The sequence below is a fragment of the Gossypium hirsutum genome, chromosome A09, assembly GCF_007990345.1.
Source record: "Gossypium hirsutum isolate 1008001.06 chromosome A09, Gossypium_hirsutum_v2.1, whole genome shotgun sequence".
In the NCBI taxonomy this organism is placed as follows: Eukaryota; Viridiplantae; Streptophyta; class Magnoliopsida; order Malvales; family Malvaceae; genus Gossypium; species Gossypium hirsutum.
The window spans coordinates 15,991,650-16,018,717 of record NC_053432.1 but is presented as its reverse complement, the minus strand read 5'-3'; the positions used below and the strand labels follow the sequence as shown (position 1 = coordinate 16,018,717).

At 32.8% G+C, this 27,068-nt stretch overlaps 1 protein-coding gene and 1 long non-coding RNA gene across 2 annotated transcripts; both read right to left on the bottom strand.

Annotated features, from left to right (window-relative positions):
• Positions 1-10,323: 10,323 nt before the first annotated feature.
• LOC107888853 (triacylglycerol lipase 2) lies at positions 10,324-14,770 on the bottom strand. Its single transcript, XM_016813102.2, has 9 exons — positions 14,430-14,770; positions 14,235-14,351; positions 12,748-12,888; positions 12,444-12,554; positions 12,170-12,313; positions 12,018-12,058; positions 11,702-11,781; positions 10,899-10,994; positions 10,324-10,812 (listed from the first exon to the last, which is right to left on the bottom strand). Exons 1-9 carry the CDS (start codon positions 14,625-14,627, stop codon positions 10,490-10,492), a joined length of 1,251 nt encoding a protein of 416 aa, XP_016668591.1. The 5' UTR covers positions 14,628-14,770; the 3' UTR covers positions 10,324-10,489.
• Positions 14,771-25,890: 11,120 nt separating this feature from the next.
• On the bottom strand, positions 25,891-26,809 carry LOC121206722 (uncharacterized). The gene is made up of 2 exons (XR_005901888.1): positions 26,642-26,809; positions 25,891-26,351 (listed from the first exon to the last, which is right to left on the bottom strand). It is a non-coding gene; the product is annotated as an uncharacterized lncRNA (long non-coding RNA).
• Between the last annotated feature and the right edge of the window lie 259 nt (positions 26,810-27,068).

The window sequence follows — 27,068 nt, the reverse complement described above, 5'->3', positions numbered from 1 at the left end:
TTGTGTTAGTGTGTTATGGGAGAAAGAATATAATAAAGGGTTAGTAATAAAGAAATGAAAAGGGAGGGGTGATGAGAACAAAGTTGTCTCATCCATGTTCTCCCCCCCCCATTGCCGTGACTTGAGAAGGAAAGAAAAGAAGAAATCGGTTCTTCTTGACCGAAAAAAATGATAGAAGGAAGAAATATGTTTTGAGGATTTTGGCAAGATAGCAAGCTAAAAATTTGAGGTAAGTGCATTCAGTCATAGAGAAAATTGAATCAAAAGTGGGTTGATCCTTGTCCTCCATTGCCGTAGCCTAAAGGGAGGGAGAAGAAGGTTTGGTTGCCTTGATTTTTGGCTTAGAAGATGGCTAGAATGAGGTATGTATTGAATGATTCTTGAAAATCTATGCATGTTTGAGATGATTAGTTCAAACTAGATTAAACTTAGAATTTTGAGGTTTGGAAGAGGTAAGTACCTTGAAATTTTTGGAAAATTATGTATAAAGAAGGTGGTTAGTTCAAGTTCTAATCATTCAATGGCTTGTTTATTTTGTTAAGTTCGGTTTCAAGGTTTGATCAAATTATGGTTATATTTGACATGGTTGGTTTATTTTGTTATGCTTGTTATATGATAGGTATGATTTGTGTTTGGGTGATGTGTATGTGATATTGATTATATGATTCGAAAATGAGATATGTTAATGATGAAATATAATCGGCCATGGAAGTAGCTCATTTTGGAAGTATGAATTGTGGTATATTTTTTTTGTGGTTGATCATAAAAATTTGGCTTAAGTGAGGTAATTGGTAAAAGATGTGTTTATGATGTAATACATATGTTCTCATAAGCTAAGTTATGTATATGTGATATCTTGCATATTGGTTGTTAAGCTCAAGAGCTTAGAGGATCAAAGTCGGATAGGGGAAAAGAGAAAGTAAACGAATAGCCGTGGATATCTAATCGTCGACCACTTCCGAGGTAAGTTTTAAGTGTTTAAACGTTGAATAAATTCAATTATAATAGGACATGATGAGTTGATTTAATAAGATAAGATGTGGCCATGATATGTTCTAAGCTCAAATGGTAAGTTCTTAAGTGTTTGAGCTTGGGAATTTAAGGGTAATTTGAAATAGTCTGCTTCGGACAGCAGCAGTAACGTGAATTTAGAAAATCACCATAAATTCATGGACTTGAATTAGAGGCTAAATGAGACATGAAATTAAAGCTTAATGAGTCTAGTTTCTTATAAAAGAAACCGTGTAAGCAAAGGAATTTCCGATAATGAGATATTTAAAGTTGTGTGATACGGTGTCAGAATGACTCCGAAATCCCCTGTTCTGTTTTAGAAAATCATTATAAATTGTACAAAAATGGTTATAAGATAAAATTTATATGCTTAGACTCCTTAATGAGTCTAGTTTCAAAGGAAATCAAATACAACAGATTTTGAATTCTGTAAAATGAGAAATTTGATTCGTAGTGAAGAGTGGTCAGATTAGTCAAACAGTGAAACAGGGGAAATTTTAAGAAAAATCTGGTATTGATTGGCCAAACATAAAATTCTGGAAATTTTATGGATGGAATATATACGAGTCTATATTCAGTAAAAATTAACGGAAAGTGATTTGGAGTTTTGTAGCTCCAGTTATAAATAATTTAGTGACTATTGCTCAGGAAAAACAGCTTGTGCTGAATTTGAGATTATGTTGTGAACCTTGATAAACTTGTTTTAGTTGCTCATAAGCTATTGATTAAACCCATACTTGAATTCTAAATCGTGATATTGTAAGTTTATGAGTATTCGAATATGAAATGATAGTAAGGCCTAATGGCCGATGTGATGAATGTGAAAGTGTATATATATGTGATAATGCCTAATGGCCGATGTGATGAATGTGAAAGTGTATATATGTGATAAGGCCTAATGGCCGATGTGATGAATGTGAAAGTGTATATATGTGATAAGGCCTAATGGCCGATGTGATGAATGTGAAAAGTGTATATATATGTGATAAGGCCTAATGGCCGATGTGATGAATGTGAAAGTGTATATATGATGAATGTGAAAGTGTATATATGTGATAAGGCCTAATGGCCGATGTGATGAATGTGAAAGTGTATATATGTGATAAGGCCTAATGGCCGATGTGATGAATGTGAAAGTGTATATATGATGAATGTGAAAGTGTATATATGTGATAAGGCCTAATGGCCGATGTGATGAATGTGGAAGTGTATATATATGTGACAGGGCCGAGTGGCCAACGTGATGGATGTGAAAGTGTATAAATGTGATAAGTCCCGAAGGGCATTTGTGTCAGTACTATATCCGGGTTAAAACCCCGCAGGCTTTATGCGAGAATATTATCACTGATTAATGTCCTTAAGCTTCGTGCTTGTACTATATCCGAGCTCTAAAGACCCGATGACTACGTGTGGGGATTTTGTCCGGGTAAGACCCGATAACTTCGTGTGGAGATTATGTCCGGGTAACACTTCGTAATAATAATTGCTTATAAATATATTCAATGCGAAAGGTTAAACAGGTATGTACTCCAAGTTTATATGTGAGCTTGATTTGCACTAAATCATAAGGTAGTTATGTGATGCATACGAGAGCAATCTATGAGACTATTCCTATGATTATGTGACATCGGATCAGTGTGAGAGATGATGTGAAATCATACGATATATCTATGTCACATGAGCTTACTTTTATGTGAAAGTTTATCTGCCTATTGTATATGATGAGATGTGCAGATTCAGTAAAGGGATGGTATGCCCGAAGGAAGAGTGAAATAAAAATACGAACAACTATGTTATAATTTGATTGTTATCTGTTGACACTGCTTAAAACTTACTAAGCATTGTAATGCTTACTCCGTTTACTCTGTTTCCTCTGTTTTATAGATCTCATTGCGAAGCTACAGGCTCGGGGATCGTCAGCAACTAGTCACACTATCACTATCCACTGTTTGGTACTGCTATGTTTCGGATTGTCTTATGGCATGTATAAAATAGACTAGTGGCGGAAGAATATTTTGGTTAATGTATATAGCCATGCAAAAATGGCTTATATATGTTCGAGCATAATGTTATAATCATTTGGTATGGAATGGTTAATCGCTATCATGATTTGTGCTATTTATGCAAAAAGGGCTAGTTGAATCATGGAAACTATGAAATAGGTAAAGTCTACCTTAAAGGCAGATGCTGGCAGCAACTGTGATGTAGATTTGGAAAATCACTAAAAATAGTAGGATTAGAATTAAATAGTGAATAAATTATGTAAACAAACCTTGATGAATCTATTTTTATAGGAAAGTAACGAAATGATCATATGGACAGTATGTTAAGAGATATTCAGGTTCTCGTGAGACAGGGCCAGAACGGTTTCTGGATTCCCTGTTCCGACTTTGGAAATTCATTATAAATTAACCAGAGATAATTAGGAGTCATTCCATATATGTCTCGATTCCTCTCTGAGTCTAGTTTCTATAGAAACAAACAGCATCAGTATTGAAGCTCTGTGCAGGGAGATATCCAAGTCGTAATGCGCAAAGGTCAGTGTAGTCGATCCCTGTAACATGGGAGACTTTGACTAATAAACTGTATTAATTGGCCCGACCAAAAATTCTATAAAAAAATATGTAGATGGGAATATGAGTCTAGTTTCAGGGAAAAATCACGAAACTGATTTTCGAGTTGTGAAACTAAAGATATGATTTTTAAGGTGACAGTGACGCAGTTAGCCAACTGCCTGGAAAAATTTTAAAATGGACTGCAATAGTAAGCGAATTTAGTCTGTGAACCCCTCGTGTCCGACTCCGGAAACGGTCTCGGGTACGGGGTGTTACATTAGTAGCAGTATGGAATACCCAACCCCTACACGACACTCCATTAGTGGATGGGACATGCACCTCAGTGGGTCGATGTTTGATGTTGGAAATATGTACTGGAGAATGACATCAACTTCTAGTGGTTGGCAATCCACATCTGATTGGAAACATTGTGAGACGTCCATAAGGAGGGATGATGCACTCTCTACGACGTCCACCGGCGCGGGGACCTTGTACGTTGCACATGATGATGGGTCAGATGATGAATCCAATGTGGATCCACCTCGAGAGGCCAGCCCCGATGGTGCAGAAGTTGCATTATTTTCTGAACCAGATCCTATTCCAACCATACCTGAAGATGTTGAAGGGGGTTTAGATGATAAAGAAGAAGATCCATAATTCAGGGCGTACTCGCCTCCAGCCCACATGCATAATGTCAATTTATCTCAAGATGATGCGTTGGAGTTTCCAGATCTACCACACGAAAGGTGTGACTGTACAAGTTCCTCATTGGATTCGGGTGAATTGGAAGTTGGTAAGGAGTTTTCCAATAAAGATAGTTTTCTTGGTGCTTTAAAACAATATAGCATCATGAACGGGGTTAACTACAAAGTGGTTAAATCCAAATCCGATAAGTTTGAAGCCAAGTGTACAGTGTAAGACGGTACATATTCATGGAAAATTATGGCCTCGTTGAGGAAAAAAGACAGGCTTGTCGGAGATGAAAAAGTACAAAGGTCCACATATATGTGTCGCCGGTACATTATCACTAATTGTTTAGAGTTTTTTAATAGTACTGTTATTACGTATTGTTGCATTTTTTAGCGTACTTCATTGACAGGTGTTTCGGAGGATCAGCCCAAGATGGATTCAGATATGTTAGATACCTTAATACTATCGACGGTAAAGGCGAATCCCAAAACTTTAGTGCCGGTCTTAATTGCCAATATTCGTAGCCAGTTGAGGTATACGCCCTCTTACCGCAAGGCTTGGATAGCTAAGCAGAAGGCGTTGTAAAAGATGCATGGTGGGTGGGACGCTTCATATAATGAAGTGTGGTTTAACGCACTTCATTATCCATGCGCTCATGTAATTGCAGCTTGTCAGAATCTCCGTCTAGATCTCATGAGCTACGTTGACGAAGTGTACAAACTAGAAACCATGTACAACGTGTGGAGACACTTTTTACCACCTCTCCTAGATAAACGTAAGTGGCCGCTTATATCACTTGCTCAGTTTAAGCTGTTATCGGATAGAGAATTGCATTGCAAACCAAAGGGTCGACCTTGCTCGACTACAATACATACCAATATGGATATCTGAGAAACAACCAATCAACAGAAGTTGTGCGGATGGTATAGAAACCCAGGCCATACAAGTAGATCATGTCCAAATCGAAATAGTTGATAGTTGTCGTAAAAAACTATGTTATATTATTTATATTTTATTAAATGAAACTATATTGTATTACAATTGTCTTATTCAAAAGAACTTTTATTTTATTAAATGAAACAATATTAAAAAGTTTGTACAAATATATTAAAAAAATCAATATCCGTGGCAGTCGAAATCAGTGCCACATAGGGGTCGTCGACGGGTCCGTGCTAGATTCCTCCTTGGATCAACTTCCAGCGAAGGTTGTGGTTCCTCCGGTAGGGGATCTGGTTGTGGGTGTTGGGAGGGTGACCCACCTTGATAGAATAATGACTACGGAAGTGTTTGCATCACCCATGGCGAAAGTGTTTCAATCCTGTAAGGTGATAGGGATTGGTAGAAAGAAGAGCTCCCTGATGGCGCGTCGTGCGATCCCTCATGCGACGGCGGCCAATAGATCAGCGGTTGACTCAAAGTAATCGGAAACGAAGATGAAGCGGGCTATGGATTCCAACCTACTATAGGAATAGGAAAAGGAAACATATAAGGGTTAGGATGCATATAAGGGCTAGGATACGCACCTAGCATAATCTGAAAAGGCTGCAATGTGGGTGTCGTCAGTTGGACTGTTGGGCTTGGTGATTATGTGGGCACTGTTGATGGGCTTGTGTCGTCGTCCTTTCTTCTTGGATTTAAAGCGCCCCGTCGTTCCCTTTGGGCACGAATTTATCGTCGCCTCTCTTCTTCCGACAATAAATATGGATTGCCATGGATCCTAAATCATGGCATGTATTCCGGTACGTACGCTAACCCTGGAACAATGATCGGTTCCTAAGTAGGTATATAATCATACCGATTTTCCCATATTTCGATATAGTGTGACCAGAATCTCGGCCAATCCGTTTGTAATTACCGTAAATCGACTTTGTGCTCATCATCGAACACCTCGGGTACCATGGGAATCTGTTGTCGGAATCCAAATTGCCACAATACTCTATCTGACTGGTGCATCTCCACGGTAGCATAGTTCACCAATAGGACCTTCACATGCCAAACGTTTGGATTTTAAAGGAATCCATCCGGAATTACTGCCCGAATTGCCGAATCCTTGTATGGTGTCCATTGAAACTATATGAACATGATAAAAATATTACTTATATGCATAATACATAATACTAAATACTAAATACTAAATACTAAATACGAAACGACTATTTTATTATGTATATATATTTTATTTAATATTTACTTGTGCTTCTGATCGTTGGTCTAATATAAGTCGTATATCTTCGAGAAGGTAGGTATTCCGACATAACTCGCCGAATGGTTCCACCTAATTAAATAAATTTTTAGCATATAATTATATTCTAAATCTACGTAATAATTGTAAAATCTAATATAAAATTTACCTCGTTATGAATGGAAATATATATGGGTGGTCCACTCGAGGACGTAAAAATGGAAAGCAAAACCATGCCTATGATTGCAGTAGTGATAGACAACCTCCTATTTTGGCTTTGTTCGGTCGTGTCGCCTTGCACATTTCCTTGTACAATGTTGCTAACACGGCAGGCCCACAACTCAATTCACCGGCTGCTCTAAAATCTACGAGTTTCAGCAGTCATCTCAGGTGTACGAGGTTTCGTGACAAGTCCGGCATCAGATAACCTCTAATCATCTCAAGAATGTATGCCCGAGCATATCGTATTCTTTCGAGTTCAGTCAAATCATTATTCGGCTCCGGGAATGTGTCTCATAACCAGCCCATCTCGATCCGGCCTCCGTTAATATTATCGGTATAACACCCAAAAGCTCGTAGCATACGCCTCCCCAATCAGTAGATGATGCAGACCCGGTGACTGTGTACCCATCCACCGGCAATCCCAATTGCAAATGCACGTCTTCCAAAGTGATAGTACACTCTCCGCATGGAAGATGAAAAGTGTGCATCTCGGGTCTCCACCTCTTTATCAACGCACTGATTAGTTTTGGGTCCAACTTGCACCCCCGGCCTATCGTGGCCACGTGCCAAAATCCCGTTTCCCACAAGTAATTCTCGATCAACGGCGATGGAGGACCAAACATATTACAGATGTAGCATTGCAACACCCGATCTACAGACTATTATAAAAATTTATAAAATAAAATTTAATTAAAAATGCATAAACTAATTAATGCAAACATCATAAATAAAAAAAATCAAGTAGTATTGAAATTTTAATTATAATTGCATAAATGAATAAAATATCAAATAGTATTGCAAATTTAATTAAATTTTCATAAATTAAAAAATATCGAATAGTATTGAAATTTAAAATTATCACTTATCATTGTCATTTGATCAACGGAGATGTGCTTATTATCGAGACGGATTAATTCTCTGGCCATTGCTAACACGATCAGATTTTTTTAATTTAAAAAATTAAATTCAAAAAAAAATAAAACAAAGAATTTTGATAGAATTTTGAGAAAATTTGAATGAAATTTGATAGATTTTTGAAGGGAATATTGAAAGAATGTTGAGAATTATGAGAGAATTATGTGTAAAATAAATGAAGGGAAAGGAATTTTGAGAGAATTATAGAAATTGTGAGAGTTTTGTGTGAAAAAATGATTTGGGGGGCTTTTTATAGTTTTTTTTTTTGGACCGTTGGAAGTCAACGGTCAAATTTTTGACCGTTACAAGGGCAAAACGCTTCCCTGGGGGAGCGTTTTGCTGATGTGGACACTAAAGCGCGCTGACGTCAGAGCGTTTTCTGGAAAAACAGCCTAATCCGATAAATAACCCAATAAACGGCCCAATTCTGTTATTAATGTTTAAAAATGGACTTTTTAGGTAAAATGGCCAAATAATTTTCATGTTTTATTTTCTTTAAAAAATTTGTAAAAACACATTTGATATATAAAAATAAAAAAATATTTTCAAATATGAAACTATGTTTAGTAACTATTTTTCTCTAATAGAAATAAAATATAAAAAAATTTACATTTATATGGATTCAAACCAAGGTACTAGATTTAATGTTAGAAAAACTAATTAAAAAAAATTGTGTTTATATAGGTTTGAGCCAGAGCCAATTCATCTAAATTAAAAACTCTCATTTTTATCATTTTTACGTTTACAAAATATTTTTAATGAAAATAATTAATTCTACTTTTAATTATTTTTTAATTTTCACATATTTTTATTTTTTAAAAATAATTTTTAAATTTAAAAAAAAACAAAAATGAAAATATCTATAAAGAAAGTGAAAATGACAGATTTAGAAAATTATTTGAGAAAAGGTGACCCTAAACTTGATAGGGCATGCTTTTTGCCAATGTGGTGCCCCTTGTTAGGTTTAGGGTCGTTTTTGATTCTTCCTTTATTATTTTCAACCTCTTTTCAACATTCCCTTGACTTTTTCATTATTCCTTTAATGAAAAATTTGTTTATGTAGAAGTGTCTTTCAAATTTCTGTCAACCTCGCGTGCTGGGTCTTTTCTAATATTTTATGTTAGAAAAATATATCCGATAATATATTATTTTGGTGTCCAAATAATTCACCACATTTAGTTTTGGTATATGTACATGATAATAAGTGATATATCTACTATATTATTTGCATAATTTTAGTGTATTTGAAGTTGAGTATTTCTTTACTTTCTTTATGGCATAATTTTATCATATTATTTTGGTATTATTATTTTTAATATAGTAATTTGTTCATGGTTATTTATTCTAACAAATAAATTTGTGATGCTTAAATTAGAGTCATATTAGAATCCATTCATTTCCTAAGCATGTTGTTTAGGAAGAACACTAAATTAGATAGATTGATGGCATAGTAGAAAAATTCGAGTTGAAAATTATGGTTTTGTAGTAGAGAAAACAAAAGGTTTCATAAATGATTCAAACATTTGTGGTACAAATGCACAATCCCCAAACCTTGCACTTCCTCATTGCCTCCCCATAATCTCGTAACTTACAAGATTATGACAATGTCTACTTTCCCTTCCTCAGAACATGTTTCCTCCTAAACAATTATACTATTTTCAACTAATCGTGGTCGATTTACTCGTCTAAGTAGAAAGGTTTGGGTAAAAATTTAAGTTTGAATAGTGAGTTTAGACAAAATTAAGGCTCATTTTCTAAATTGATTAAACCATGGGTTGGATTTTTTTGCTCGGGTCTATCCCAGCTTGAATCAGTTGTTTTGCCACTATTTTGCTACCATTTCGCTATTATATTGCTACTATTTTGTTATTATTGTTAGGATATTATATAACTCTTTTTTTATAGCTAATTTTGTTACTATTTTAGATGCATTTGCTTGCTAAGTTGTAACTATTTTAGTGTGTTATTTAAGTAAAAAGTTTTTTTTAATGTATTTTTAATTTGTTAGGAAATATTTATTTTAACGTTTTAAGAGTATTTGACATTTTAATTTTTTTAATTTTTTTAAATATAAAAAAATCTAAAAATTAATACGAGCGGGCTAAACTTGAGTTTAGCATTTGTAACTAGATTAAACTTGAATAAAATTTTAAGCCCATTTTTTAAATCAAATCTAAAAACGAAACTAAAATTTTACATCGACCCGGCCTGAACTTGGCTCAACTTTACTAAACTTGACTCATGATAAGTTGTTGTAATACTAACCATTTAGAGCAACAATTAATCTTGATCTTCCACATGCCACTTTAAAAAGCCTGCTACAGACTAACCAATTCAATAGACAGAATCTAGGCCATAGCAACATAAAATGTGCAAACAAAGAGATTATTTGTCCATAATAATAATAGGAGCAGGCCCAAAGAGCCTCATATGGGATCTTTATCCCTATAAGCCCAGCATGCTTGCATAACACCCTTCTTGCTACTTTATGAAGTAACATGAGGTTTCCATAGACTTCTACCAGCTCAAGCCGTTGAGTAAGATGATGCACGACTTAACAACGTGGAAATATGGAGAAGCCAAATTTTCCAATCCAAATTAATGTTTATATCTCTGCACAAGTAGAGCAACTTCAGGCAAACGCTATAAAATCTATAAATACCCACATCATGACTATTCTTCACAATTTTGCACCATTTTAATCTCTCTCTAAGCCTTATTAAGTATCAGAAAAAATGCTCCCAAGGATAAACTTCGATGCCCTCTTATTAAGTATCATTCATAGCAACTCCACTTTTTCCAAACACCAAGTAGAAATGATATTCTGAACCCTAGCTATTTTTGTACTAAAGGATTTATTAGGTGAGGAAAAGAGTGATAGTTTACAAGTTGCATTACATAAACTTGAGGGGCCTCATTGCTGGTTTTTAAAGAAGCTAACAACTTGATTATACACAATATCCTTGGCATTTACTCCCATTATGAAATCCGCATGAGCATAATCCTTGATGTACTGAATCGACAGCTTGTTGACATCATGATACTTTAGATTATCAAGCAACTGCCCTACATCTTCAACGTCTGACAGTGCATCTTGGCCTCCATAGCTAATGAATATTGGAAGGTCTTTAGGTATGTTTGAGATGTTGTAAATTGGTGGCCTGGCTTCTCCGTAATGCATCAGGTTATAATCCGGTCTCCCGTAGTTATATTTTGCGATAACCCCATCTCGAACGGCTGCAAAACACGATTAACATGTATGATACGTTCCATATACGGGTTCGGGTTGCTATAATGAGAGTTTTGTTCTTTCATAGACTTACTCTGAGCTAAATGCACCATGTTTTTGGTTGCTGTGGATTGAGGCTCATTTTGTAGGAATAGGTCAACCGTGGAAGCATTGAGACAGCAATTTTTACCTTACAATCACAAATAACAAAACTGATTACTTTAAATCTGAATTCTGACCGGTTAATAGTTTGAATCTGAAAATGACTTGAAGCAAAAATGAACCTATGATTTGAATAAGTAACTCGAAACGATCCAAACTTTATAAAAGTATCATGGAAGTCAAATTGTATTTTACCCTTTCTATTAAAAAAATATTGGACAATCTGCTAGTCCCTATATATTAAATTAAAGAGCAATTTGGTTTTTTTGTTAAAAAATTCATCCATTTTTACTATTAAAAATGGTTTAGGTATATCAACATGAGGTACACATGACATCGCATTAGTTTTTAATAGTATAAATGAATAAATTTTTAACAAAAATGACCAATTTACTCTTTGATTTAATGCATAAAAACAAATTCTAAATATGAGCCTCTATAATAGAAGAGTCAAAATGTAATTTGTTAAACCCGACTAACAAAACCCAAAATCACCAAATAGCAAATTAAATAACTATGAAATCTAAAAAGCTTGAATAGCAAAATTTGGATAACCCTAAACTAGGGATGACCCAAAATCAAAATTAATCTGAATCTGAAATAGCTAAAAAAAAATTAAAGCAATAATAAACTTGATTTAAATTAATTCAATGTAAACTAAAACCAATCTGATTCATCCAATTGAGTCCTATTACTAAGTAGAAAGATTAAAGAACTTGAATATGGATGTAGTACCTGTAATTGCAGTCACCAGATCATAGCAGTCAACTCCTGGATAATTGCACAAAGCCTTGAGAAAGATTGATGCCTGTTGTCTGTCAATCTCAAATAAAAATCATTAGAAGAATCTTTCCCAATGTGGAAGTTTTAAAAAACCATTAGATGAGGCATTAGGGAAATTTTAATGTGATAATTAAAATTTAGTTATTCTATAAAATGATAATTAAAATTTTACCTCTCTATTTTAAAATTAGATGTAAAAGGACTAAATTGATCACTTTTAATAGCATAGGGATGAATTTGATTTTCAACCTATAGAAATGATCCTCACCCTTTTGGATTGAATTCAGCTACTCCAAACAATGTAGTGATCTGTTGGCAAAAAAAAAAAACCATTGAAACCCATTTTAAGCTATTAACATGATTAAGTTGAATTTAATTTTATTAATTGAAGGAGATGAAAATAAAGGGTTGGTGACAGACCTCACCAACAAAGGCTCTGGCAGCAACGGCCCCAAGTGCAGTCTTCATATGGGTCAAGTATGCAACTGGACTTAAAAATGCTGCAGATTTCAGCTGATCTTCTTGATGTCCCTCTGAGAATGACGCCAAACCTATAAGAGTTCCCTATTCAAATGCAAATAACAATACATCAATAATGTTTTTTCCTTCATAATGTTGTTGGACCAATTAATCAAAATGAAGTGATGAATTGGAACACCCAAAGTGTAAATTCTTGATTGAAATGATGAGTTACCAGGGAATGGCCAATGTAATGAATCTTCTGGGCTGTGTGGTTGAACACAAAGTCAAAAACTGCAGGTAGATCATAACTCACCAACTCGTCCCATGACCAGTCCCAGAATTCCTGCCATTTTATCGAGTTACACTAGCTTAGATATTTACAGTTCATGATCAGGTTTGTGGCTGGTCCTCTCAATAATGTCTTGGATCGTTTCATTGAAGGTATAATGTACTTTATCATTACACCTAACTATTTGTTGTTCATATTTATATTTAAATATGAATGATATATTAGAAAAATAAAAATAAGAACGTACCGATTGGGAAGGTTGAAGGGAAACATGGTGTCTGCAAAATCTAGTACCTCTAGTGTTGGCTAGCCAAACATCAAAGCCATTTTCAGCCAAAATCATTGGTAGATTTTGCTGAGGTGAATTCAGGAGCCACGTCATTCCATCCTAAAATCCAAACAAAAGCAAACGCAATTTCAAAAAAGAAATTGAATTATTATCATTGTAATAGCATCATAAATTAAGAAGGTAGGAAAATTTGATGTTATCTGTAATGCATAAACAGACCAAAAATTGCAGACCCTAAAGTGCTATGATAATTAGCCACGTAAAATGAGTTTCAGACAAGGATATAAAATGGGTCCATTAGAATTGAGCCTCAATCGGTGCATTATTTTGTGTACCCAACAGAGATTTTTCTTAGCCCACGACAAAACCCTAGATCATTATGCCTTTGAAACCTACATCCCACTGTTACATTCGGCAATCGGTTTATATTTTAGCTGATTTAATTATAGTTTTTTAAATTACCATGAATATTTCAACTTTATAAAAAAATTTATTTTTAATTCATCATTTAATTTTTTTAGTTTTTTTAACCTTTAAACTTGTATTGTCTGTCAAATTACTCCAAAATGGATAGAAAAATTAACTCTTAAAAATTTATTAAAAAATATAAAATTTATCAAAAATAATTTTTAATATTTTTTAAATATAATTAATTGCTAACGTGATATACCAATGGATTACCACATCAGTAAAGTTAACTAGGCGTTAATTTTTTTCATCAATTTTAAGGTGATTCTACAAACAACACAAAGTTCAAGGCTAAAAGATACAAAATATTAAATGAATGGCTAAAATGATTTCTTTTTTTTTTTAACATTAGAGGGCCAAAGCATTTTAAATTTGGGGGTTTATTATTATTGTTGTTAATATCTTAATCCAAATCAGTAATGTGGTTAAGGTTTTAATTAGTTGGCTAATGTAAAGATTTATTTTTTAAAAAGAATTGAAATCATGAGATTAAGATGATTTTTTTAAATGATAAATTATGTTAAAAAATTTATTTTTATTATCATAATTTTAAATGCCATAAAGAATTTTGGGTTTTAGTTTTTTTTTTTAATTCTAGATTAGCAGACATAATTTTTTTAATAAGATTAGTAATTTAGGTTAAGAATATTAATGATAATAGCATAATCAAATTATAGGACCCAATCTATTAAATTAAGTATATTATAGGGACTAAAACCGTAAATTGACTATGCTTCTATTGTTTGGGGTCGAATTAGGGTTTGATGATTAGAATGCAAAAACTAAAAGCTTTAATGAGTAAAAAAAGATTGCCAGATTGAAACAAATGTCACTTTATTCCCACACATAGTGCACCCAAACTAAGGTAGACATTTTTTTATGGTGATTAGATAATGTCTTGGCAATTTCTTTTGCAAAAGTAAACCACGTAAAATATTCAACCAATATGGTAAAAAAAAAAAAGAAAAGGGGCTCACCACAAGTACACCATGTTGTATTAACACCGGCTGCTTCTTGTTTCCACTACTATTCCCACCTATACGTCCCTCTGGGATTCTTTGCATGTTCAAGATATATCCATCTTGGGTTTTCACCTGAAAATAAAAATTAATTAATGAAACAAAATCCATGTTACTATTAAATTACTACCAAAACAAAACGTAGGCTCTTACTTGGTGTTCCTCACATTTGTAACCATGGATAGTGACCGAGGCGGCGCATATCCCATTGACTAGTGGAGTGGCTGCACCTTGGTTTCGGCCAAACCAACCACCACGGCTCGAGCTATAGGCTGGATGAGGCTCCACCACCAAGACCATGAACACAACCAAACTCAACAACCCTGTAGGAGAAAAAGCCATAACTTGCATGCTATGTGTATAAAGAGATTGAGAAAGATTATAAAGCAATGGCTATATATAGAAGAAAAAGAAAGAAGACGAAAGCAGTGGGAATAGGATTTAGCTTTCGAGCTTTGGCTTTAAAACTACTGACAATAAAATCATTTGATACCATAAGATAAGGGAGCCTTTTCCCATTATATATATTTTCCGTTAGATGGGCATGGGAATGTGGGACCCAAACATACACATCTTTAGTTTTCAGCTCTAATTTCATAAATTTGCTTTATTTTTATTTTAAGAATTTAATTTCTTTATTTGTTCGGATTTTAAAATTTAAGTTCAATTATTAATACTGTTATTTTTTAAATAAAAAATACTCATTTAATAGCAATATAACTAAAAAAATGATATTGTATAGAACTTGAATTTAACAAAATAATTGTACTAGCATTAATAGTTGGACTTGATTTTTGAAATTTGAAAAGTAAAAAGATTAAATTCTAAATTTAGAAAGAGTACAGCGATTTATAAAATATTTTAACTAATCAATTTTATTTTTTATATTTTTTGAAATTTGAAATTTAAGTCGGCCCAAACAATAACAATTAAATTTTGCTATAAATCTCTTTGTATGGGTAAATTGTGTATTTATTATATATTTTTAAAATTTTACAACTGTAGTCCTTACTCAAAAAGATAATCATTAAATTTAGTAACCAAAGTGATGTGACTTTTTTATGATTATTATGTGTAAATTACAAGTTTACATGACATTACATATGGTAACGTATTAGATGCACAAAATTTTAAATATATATATATAATTTATTTTTTAAACAATTTAATAACTACCTTTGGACAAAATTAAAATTTTAAAATCTGACAGATTAAATCTATAATTTATACATAATAGAAGGATTAATAGTAAAATTGACACTTGCTTCTTATCATAAACAAACAGGTTAGGATGATGATGGTAAACTTTGTCTTGTGCTAAAAGAATATCCTGAAACGGATTGCAGATTGAGACAAAATGGATTATAGCAAGCTATAAGGATTAGCTTTTGTGAATTCGTGGGGTCTTTCTCTTGGGAAGGACGTATTTATAAACTTTTAAGAAAATTTTCTTTTACGGTAATATTGAGGGACCCCGGTTTCAAGTTTGTGTAATTTGTTGGTTCTGTAATGTCTAATAAATTATATTGGAAAAAATTTAATGTGTTTAATAATCGTAATAAACTTTTATTTAATTTGAAATTTAAAAAAATGAATAAGATAAGTAGGTATATAGACATAAAATAAACATAAGGAAGAAAATATTTATCACATATACAATATATAGTTAGTACAAATAAAATTAAAATTATTTATATTAATTATAATATGACTGATTGAATGGGGAAATGTACTTATGATAATATAATATGACTGATTGAATGGGGAAATGTACTTATGATAATCAGTTTGGGTTAAAGCTTTTTGAGGATCTCTCAATTTCGGTTCAAGAAATTTTATAATCAGATGGTGATATCCTAAGTAGAGTTATGTGATTTCATAGTTTTCGCTTAATGTTGTCGAGATTAGAAAATAAAGAGATCAGAAGGAATCCAACGAAATGCTTTAAATGAAATGGGGTTCCCTCGAGAATGAACTCGGGGAAGGTAGTGTAGAAATTAATATGATAAAAAATTCTGATTCTCATAAAGTCATCAAAACAAGATGAGCGAATACGCTCAATAAAAAAAAGATTTTTTTTCTTCCCCAACCGGATTCGATTCTTTTGAAGGGGTAAGCCTATTTATTTCTAGTTCTAAGAGCAGTAGTTCTAGTGGTCTACTAAAAAATAACACTTGAAAGATAAGTAAAAACTCTTGAAAAAAAAAATCTCTTCAAAATAAACAAAAAAAAAATCATTTTCTTTTCTCAAAACGAGACATATGAGTGATCAAAATTACCGATTGAAATTATTTTATTGCTAACTCATATACTAAAACATGATGAGTAAATAATACTCCTACCAAACGTAGTATTAATGTTTAAAATATTAAGCTAATTTTTATTTTTTTTAAATATATTAGAGAAAATTAAAAATTTTAAATTATTATATTTAATTTTTATGCAAAATTATTTAAAATAATATAAAATATTATATTAATAAAATTTAAAAAAGTATTTCTCAAAAATTAAAATTTATTATTATCTAACGATATAATTTTATTCAACACTTACTTTTTTACTAACAAAACAAAGAGTTTTATACTATTAAATCAACACTTATAAATTTTGTACTAAAAATTCTATATTAATTTTTTATTAACATTTAATTTTTAAAATTTATCAAAAAATATCTAAATTAAATAATGACATTAAAGTGGTTAAATTCTTTTAACAAATAATGATAATTGAGTTGTAAATTAATGACAAAGTTGAGGTATTTTGAAACATTAAAATATCAAAATGGAATATGAAATTTGAGTTTTACTTTTGTATACCTAGATTTATTAATTTGGTTTAAGTCTTACTATGTGTGGGTCTCGATCGATCGGATTTATTTTAACATAGGTTTAGTTATCAAGTGATCATACTTTGTAATATTTTATTTTGATTATAGTTATTTAAATGTATTATTTATAATTATAAATTTGATTGTAATTGTAATTTTTTGAAAAGAAAATTTGTTTGATAAATTATTGTATTATAAGTTTAAAGATATATTAGTCTTTTTACTCAGTTTATTGTTAGTAAATATAATTTTAAAACAAGAAAATTTATTTCATGCATTGAGAATTCACAAGCTAATTTAAGGTGTGACAAGTGTCTTTTAGGGTGTAGTAAAAATATAAAAAAATTAAATATATAACTAAACGTGACACTTGTCATGTTTTCAACCTTCTTATGGATTTTAAAAAATTTTCATAGTCTATGTATCAAATAACCTTAAAACAAATAGTTAAAATTGTAAATGGGTTGAACTTTGGATATTTGTTGACTTAGTGTTTTAGAGTAACATAAGAGTAAAAAAGATCAATTTAATCATTGTCGTGCTTTTAAAATAATGTTAAATTTAGAATTTTTTTTCAAATCACTCTAAAACGTCTCTATAGGAAAAGATATGTGGTTTCTCTATTTTTTTTTTCAATTGTGTCAAAGCATACTACTCACGATGTCGAAACAATGATAATACTAAGTCTAAGGATAATACATACAATTATCATTATGAGAAATGTCATGACTATTAGATAATAATCTAAGAAGCATTCTCATTATGGGACAATCTAGCATATTGTTCTCTATTATTGTAACACCCTAAACCCAACCCGATTTACTGGACCCAGATATAGGATGTCACCATACAAAAATACTTAACAAAAATTTTACAACGGAAAATAAACCATATTGAACATACTTCTTAATTTTTTTATATTCTTTCTAAGTCAAAAGATTTTAAAGGAGGCGTTTACTAAATACAACATATTCTCGAAAGTAGTTTTAATATTTTATAACTTAAAACCCTGTTAAAACCCAGTTAATCATGGCGTAGAGTATTGTTTGCCTTATACCTAAAAATGCCCCTCTGTATGCATAATATCGTTATTCAAACTGCAATCCTAGCGCATTCCTGGCTTGGTCCCTCCTGGAGCACTGGTTCAATTTCCAAAATCCTATATCACACATAAAAGCATGTAAGTTCAACAGAATTTAGTGAACCTCAACCATTGTTGCCTTTAAACGATGTTGTTGAATTCCTTGACTTAAGAATTTCTAGACTTCTTTTCAAACTTTGGAGGATTTTTTTTATTCCTAGCGGATAACTATATGTCCATCTCTATACTTAACCACATTATACACATTCCGCCCCTTAAGCGGTTCACAAGCTTCACACCATAATGCAGATCCTATATCACAATCCCTTTTGAAGATAGAATTTGGTTACATTTCTTAGAATGATATAGTTATAGATGCTACTCTTGGTGAATTTTTAACCTGAACCTTGCAATTGACAGAATTTCAGTCACATTGTATCTTTAAGTCAATCCCAACAACGAACTTATTCCGATGAATACCATGTTTTAGATCATCAAAGAATCTCAAATGACTTCGATACATAATGTAAGAACTTCCAAGTTTTACGGACACTTACACCACTTATAATTACGGATATGCCAAGTTCTCTGTCCTAGTGGGTTACTATGATGGGTTCACCCATCGACTACACTGTCAAGAAATATTTCAGAAAAGGCCACAAAAGCTTCCCAAATAACTTCGCCACTAAGTCATTACGAATAATTCACCACAAAGGCTTTTTAGAAAGTTTATCACAAAGGCTTTTTAGAGAATTTGCCACAAAAGCTTTTTAGAGAATTTGTCACAAAGGCACCACATAAAACCTTCATGTTCGACGATATGGATTTTCCTAGACTCAATGTTGCTTGAGGTTTGCCCATCATCGCTTTAGGACGCAGAAACCCTAATAAACAAATGTGGTTCATCTACCATTTCCAGAATGCACCATGGCCATGGTCTTTCCACATATATGTCATTCTGGCCTTTTTTCATGTTTATTATCCTTGCAGACATTGTGTTGATCGTCCCAATAGACTACAGCCTCACTATATTGCCCTTGGTGTTTACTGTCCCGGCAGACATCATGAAAATTCCACCGCGAGGTCTATTATCAAGTCACATATTTTCCTGACACTCCGCCCGAACCCCTTTATCACCAATCATACTTTTTCATGCATCACTCAATTAACATAATGGATAAATTTCACTCATAGCCTTAACAGAATTATACTTCCTATATAATTTGGTCCCTATTCGACCTTGAGTTGTCTAAATAGCTTTTGTAAGCTCGTATAATGCTCGTATATGTTGCAATGATGTTTTGAACTAAATAGTATGTATTAATTGTTAAATTCAATTGTATTTGATCATAGTTGCTTCGACAATGAATGTGATATCCCGTAACTCGGACTTGGCGATCGAGTTGGGTATAGGGTGTTACATATTGTATCTCTTTCCAGTCGAGTTCACTAAAAGGGTTTTGTGTTGTTGATGGCTCGAAAAAGGACAATGTCAATGCAAAACCACACGCGAAACAAAATAGACCTCTGATGTGGGTATAGCGCTCCCTCAAGGAAGCATTTTCTGCTGATGTGGACAAAACGCTCCCCTGGGTAGTGTTTTGCTAACACGTACTCTGAAAACGCGCTGAAGTAGACGCATTTTCATGGAAATGGCCTAATTCTGTAAATAACCCAAAAAATGGCCCATTTTCGTAATTAAATTTAGAAAACGGGCTTTTGGGGTAAAATGACCAGTTAAAATTTTAAATGGGTTGAACTTTGGATATTTGTTGGCTTAGTGTTTTAGAGTAACATAAGAATAAAAAAGATCAATTTAATCATTGTCGTACTTTTAAAATAATGTTAAATTCAGAAAATTTTTTCAAATCACTCTAAAACGTTTCTATAGGAAAAAGTTTGTGGTTTCTCTATTTTTTTTTCAATTGTGTCAAAGCATATACGACTTACGATTCGAAACAATGATAATACTAAGTCTAAGGATCATACATACAATTATCATTATGAGAAATATCATGACTATTAGATAATAATCTAAGAAGCATTCTCATTATGGGCTAATCTAGTATATTGTTCTCTATTATTGTAACACCCTAAACCCAACCCGATTTACTAGACCCAGATATAGGATGTCACCATACAAAAATACTTAACAAAAATTTTACAATGGAAAATAAACCATATTGAACATACTTCTTAATTTTTTTTATATTCTTTCTAAGTCAAAAGATTTTAAAGAAGGCGTTTACTAAATACAACAGATTCTCGAAAGTAGTTTAATATTTTACAACTTAAAACCCTGTTAAAACCCACTTAATCATGACGTAGAGTATTGTTTGCCTTATACCTAAAAATACCCCTCTGTATGCATAATATCGTTATTCAAACTTCAATCCTAGCACATTCCTGGCTTAGTCCCTCATAGAACACTGGTTCAATTTCCAAAATCCTACATGACAAATAAAAGCATGTAAGTTCAACAGAATTTAGTGAATCTCAACTATTGTTTCCTTTAAACAATGTTGTTGAATTCATTGACTTAAGAATTTCTAAACTTCTTTTCAGACTGGAGGATTTTTTTTATTCCTGGAGGATAAATATATATCTATCTCTATACTTAACCACCTTATACACATTCCGCCCCATGAGCGGTTCACAAGCTTCACACCATAATGCAAATCCTATATCACAATCCCTTTTGAAGATAGAATTTGGTTACATTTCTTGGAATGATATACTTATAGATGCTACTCTTGGCGGATTCTTAACCTGAACCTTGCAGTTGACAGAATTTCAGTCACATCGTATCTTTAAGTCGGTCCTAACAACGAACTCATTCCGATAAATACCATGTTTTAGATCATCAAAGAATCTCAGATGACTTCGATACATAATGTGAGAACTTTCAAGTTTTGCGGACACTTACACCACTTATAATTATGGATATGCCAAGTTCTCTGTCCTGGTGGGTTACTATGACGGGTTCATCCATCGACTACACTGTCAAGAAATATTTCAGAAAATCTACAAGAGCTTCCCAAATAACTTCGCCACTAAGTCATTACGAATAATTCACCACAAAGGCTTTTTAGAGAATTTGCCATAAAAGCTTTTTAGAGAATTTTCCACAAAGCCACCACATAAAACCTTCATGTTCGGTGATATAAATTTGCCTAGACTTAGCATTGCTTGAGGTTTTCCCATTATCGCCTTAGGATACAGAAACCCTAATAAACAAATGTGGTTCATCTTCCATTTCTAGAATGCACCATAGCCATGGTCTTTTCATATATATGTCATACTGCCCTTTTTTTCATGTTTACTATCCTTGCGGACATCATGTTTAACGTCCCGATAGACTACAGCCTCACCATATTGCCTTTCGTGTTTACTGTCCCGGTAGACATCACCAAAACTCCACCGCAGGGTCTATTATCACGTCACATGTTTTCGCAACACTCCGCCTGAAGCCCTTTATCACCAATCATACTTTGTCATGCATCACTCAATTAACAAAATGGATAAATTTCACTCATACCCTTAACAGAATCATACTTCCCATAAAATTTGGTCTTTATTCGACCTTAAGTTGTCTAAAGAGCTTTTATAAACTCGTATAATGCTCTTATGCGATTGTAAATTATGTTGCAATGATGTTTTGAACTAAATAGTATGTATTAATTGTTAAATTCAATTGTATTTTATCACAGTTGCTTCGGCAACGAATATAATATCCCGTAACTCAGACTTGGCAATCGAGTTGGGTATAGGGTGTTACATATTGTATCTCCTTCCAATAGAGTTCACTAAAAGGGTTTTGCGATGTTGATGGCTCGAAAAAGGAAAATGTCAATGTAAGACTACAATGAAACAACATAGACCTCTTAAGGGAAAAAAATATTAAGGTTTTCCAATTATGCAAAGGTGAAGTTCTTTTTCCCATTTCCTACTAAAACCTTCTAGTGATTGAAGTTAGTATCGCCGACTGTGCAAAGGTTGAAGATGCTCATAGTCTGCAGAACGTTAAGAAATATTGTCTGGTGGAAAGGAGTCGAAACGGATGGGACAAAATCGATATAAATGCTATTGCTAGTGATAGATTGGAAAGGATGTTACCATGTAATAAGGCATGGACTCATGGTCTTAGTGATGCAGTTGGGAAAATTCTTGTGGGCTTTAGGAAAGAACCTAAAGATTTTTTAGTCAGCTATGCTTATTACACTAAGTGAAAGTGGGAGCATCGTAATAAGCAAAAGAAGGTAGAGGAGAAGACGAAAAAGGGATTCTAATGTCATTAAGCATGAGTTATCTCAGTTACCCATAAGGCGCATCGCCATTTAGCACGTGCCTTCACATATTTCTAGTTCAAGTTTAAATGCTACCATAGTCTAAAATTTTTAAATTCTCAAAATTTCTCCAACTTCAACAAATCTCTCTATCACGTCTAATTGACTCGATAGAGCTTACTTTATAACCCCCCTGGTCAAGTCTGGGGGCAATTATTATACCATCTTCACAAATAGTTACATGTGGCACACTTCAGTTAGCCTCATACCAGGTGGACCTCTAACATCAAGCTATCCCTAGTGGACCTCGTACCAAATAAACCTCCAACATAGACTACCTTTGTCAGAAGTGCATAGGATCTTACACCCGTTGATTACTAGGTCATCCCTAAGACGTTACATTACTGATCTATAAGATCATATTGTCGCCTTTGCAAAGGAACAATATGTGACTTTACCACCAATGAGGTCTTGACACTTGATGTATCCTCTATCCCATGTATATAAGCATTTTCACTCCCCTAATAGGACCAAAAGAGAATAGACAAAGGACAAAAGCAATTCCTTAACCCTTAAGCATCTCTCCTCTTCCACCCTTTTAGACACTCTCACCATTGTTTATACCATTGAAACACAATGACTCTCCGCCACTCTAGGGTAAATTGCCACGTCACCAACCATTTTCTTCCCTTCCTTGATTCTCATTATCAAAAAAAAAAGACATGTATAATTTTATATTTTAATAAAAGCAAAGTATCATCTATATCTACTTTATGATTCATAGAAACTAATAAAATATGAATATTTTTATTTAATGTTAAAGAGAAAATTCTAAAATTAAAATTCACATGTCTTGTTATGATTATTTTTATACACTATCATATATTGAATATTAACACATAAAAACGTAAATATTTAAATCTATTTGCCTTAAACAACTTAAAAAGATGATAAAATCAAGTTTTACTATCGTTATTATCGTATCAACCTAATCACTATTTTTATTTATGTAGCTTTTAAGCTATTAAATTGAGATGATATCATGTGTTAATTTAACATTAGTTCAACTAAGAAAAGATTTAAAAACCATTTTTTAAAATGTAAAATATTATTATGAGGCTGTTTTTATTTTTTAATACTGTTATATAAATTTTTAAAAATAATTTATATTCAAAGTAAATCTAAAAAGAAGTCACAAATGATTAAACTTAAACATTTACCATTTTAAATAAAACCTTAATTGTTTCTCACATAAAATTTTTTATACATATAGTTTTTGGACATAAATTTTTCTTAAACATTTTATTTTTATTTATTTATTTTGTTAGATGAATATGAAACAATGTGAAAGGAGAACCAATAATATGGGAATAGATGAGCCTTGTGACGACTTTCAAAGAGCATCATTCAGAGCTATGAGAGGCCCACCGCTATCATTTGAGCCGATAGTTGAGGAAAAGAAAGGCAATTTCGTCTATGGATACTTGTAGGGTAATTTGTGGTTTTCATTCATGTATTCTATTCAAATTGCCTACTTCAAATTTTACTTTAATTTGTATAATATGATCACATGATGGTTATGGTATTTATTATCTCAAGTGTAGCCTGAGTTCAAGTTATTTTAACTGTGTTTGTTATTTGATTTTACCTTGTTCTTATAATTCACAAAAAAAAATGTTTTAGTAGACTAATACATTATTTTTTTAAAAAAAAAACCCTAAAATTTGAAGTTTCTATATTTGTCATGTTCTAAAAAAATTCGTCTCTATCTCATGATTTGAATTCTATCTGAAACTCAAAATTTTATATGGTGTCATGATTTGGATTTTTTAATGAAATTAATTAGTGATTTGAACTAAGATATAATATTAATAATAGTGAAATGATGAAAGTACATAAAATTAAAGTAAATGGACTAGATAGTTTCAAAAGAAAAGTAAATGTACTAGATCTTAAAATTAAATATAATACAAGGACTGAACAACAATTTGATCAATTTATAATTTATATATGCAGAGAGTAGGGGGCATGGGGACTGTGGAGTATGGAACAGCTTTAACTTTGCGTAGAAAAAGGGAGGGTCAGTTTAGTTTTCCCATTTTCATATATGGAATTGTGTACCTCAGTTTCAACTAAACTTTTGCTTCCTTTCTTTCTCGAAAATGCAAATCACTTTATATCAATCAGTTAAATAAAAAGTTATTTCATCAGCCATACTTATGAAAACATGGGAAAGCTTGTTCAAAGCTGCAAAAGCATACAGCATCCATTTTAGAACCAGATCAGGGTGCAATTGGGAATATTAACAAACAAAACTTGTTTAAATTAGAAGTCTTGATTTGTTTGATACAATTGTAGATCTCCTTTTATATATACAAGTGTTAGATTAAAAATTAAATTTAAAAACAATAATTTAAATTTATATCTACAAAGATAAATTAAATTTTATGGTGGAGAGGCCAGAATTATACTGAAAAATTTTACCGTTTCTTAATTAAAATTTACTAAAATTTAAGGGCCTAAAAAGGGAAATATTCCAAACCAATGGCTAAAGCCCCTGCCATTTACAAAGATTTTTATTATATTTTGAATTATTTGTTGGTTTCAACTTTGTAGGCTTTTTAGTGCCACGGGGTTAGATCTTTCAATTCGTATGGTCTTAAGTGATTCTTTCGTTTTAAATACGCTTAAATCAACCTAACTCTCGCAAATTGAGGGTTCTCGTAAAATTTCTCTAAAGCACGGAATTATGACGGAAGCAACTCAAACCGAAAGAGTAACAAAGAACAGAAAAGTCAAAGGAAAATATTGCACACTAAGTTTTGAGTAAATATTCTCAAATATATTCATCTATGAATGAAGTTATTACAAATGAATGGGGAAGACCTCTATTTACAATTAAGCTCCCCAAATCCAACGGTACAGATCGATTTACATTAACAACTAATATTAGTTCTCATCTACAATAAAAATAAAAGTAAAAAGTCCTAAGGGATTTAAATTTTGTACATGTTTGCTCTTTAGGATTTACAAGAATTATCCTGGTAAAATAAGATTTACTGGAGTGTTTCAATTCAACCAGGATTCAAGTAGATAGGTTTCTGATCATATTCCACGAATCGGGCTAGTTTCAGTGTATCGAATGAGCCCGATTTCATCTGTTGACCTTCATGAGACGTTTTGTGTGTATTGGTCACGAGCTTTGATCCGTGGCCCGTGACACTAGAAAATGGAACCATTAGCTACACCTATCTTGGATCGTAAAAATAGAAACCCTTTTTTGACAAGAGGTTTATAAGGCCATTAGCAAGTTGATCAATTATGGAGATATAAGAAATCTTCATGTGCCCAGATTGAATATGTTGCCTTATAAAGTGGTAGTCAATAGCTGAGTGTTTCATATGAGAATGGAAAACATGATTAACACTAAGATAAGTAGCACTGATATTATCATAGTGAATAACTGGTGTTCAAGTGGAGTTCAGAAAAAAAAATCCAGATGACTTTCGTAGTGGCATTCGCAAGCGCTTAATATTTTGTTTCAATGGATAATCAAGCAATAGCATTTTGCTTTGATGATTTCCACAATATGGGATTGCTGCCAAGATATATTATGTAATGGCCAATTTTTGGCCCAGACAAATAAAATAACAAAACCCAATAAACCAAATAAATAAAGTCCAAAGTACAAAACTAAAATACTAGCCCAACAGGCCCAAATCAACCTAGCCCACTAAACATTTTCCAAAAAAAAAAAAGAGAAAACCCTAGCAGCTCCCCAAGCCTCCAGCCGCCGCACGCTAGGCCAACCATGGGCCACCTTGCGCACTACCACCACCACACCCCGCGCATGCCCTTCTCCTCCATGCGTCTGACACCGCCTGCAAAACGAGACACAACTATAGAGAACAGAGCAAAAACGCAACAAACAATAGAAATTTTCTTGGTATTCGGCTATAAGAAGCCTCAACCGAAAATATGTGAGGGGTTCTTTGGGGGAAATACAAAAAGGGGTATCAAAAACAAAAGAAAAAAGAAAAGCTTAGAAGGTGAACTTCAATTTTTTTCCCTCTGTTATCTCAATCTTTCTATTTATCTTTGCTTTGTTTTATTTTTTATTTCATTAACTTACTTTAAAACAAAAAAGAATCAAGGAAGAAGAGAGTCTTACCGGATCTACCTCGTGGTCGCTCCCCTCTTCGTTCGGCGCATTGAACCGCCGACGATGATAGGTGTTGAAACCCTAGCTGAAGAAAGGAGGAAGAGATAAAGGGGGGGTTTGAGAGCATTAGGTTTTTTAGAAAAAAATATATAAAGGTTAAAATAGTTTTAAAATAAAAGCTTAATTGAAAAGTCAAAGGTGAAACGGCGCCACTAACTCCATGATTTGTATGTTTATGCATTTAGGGATATTTGTCCCCCTGGTCCCTCAACCTCTCCAGTGCGCTGCAATTTAGTGCTTTAGTTACCTTTTTCCTATGATTTTGCAATTTGGCCACCTAATTCTCTGAGGTTTTCAATTGAGCCCCGTACCAAGTGCTGCGTTTTAATGATTGGGGATATTTCTGTTTTCGGTCCTCCCATGTTGCGCGCATATT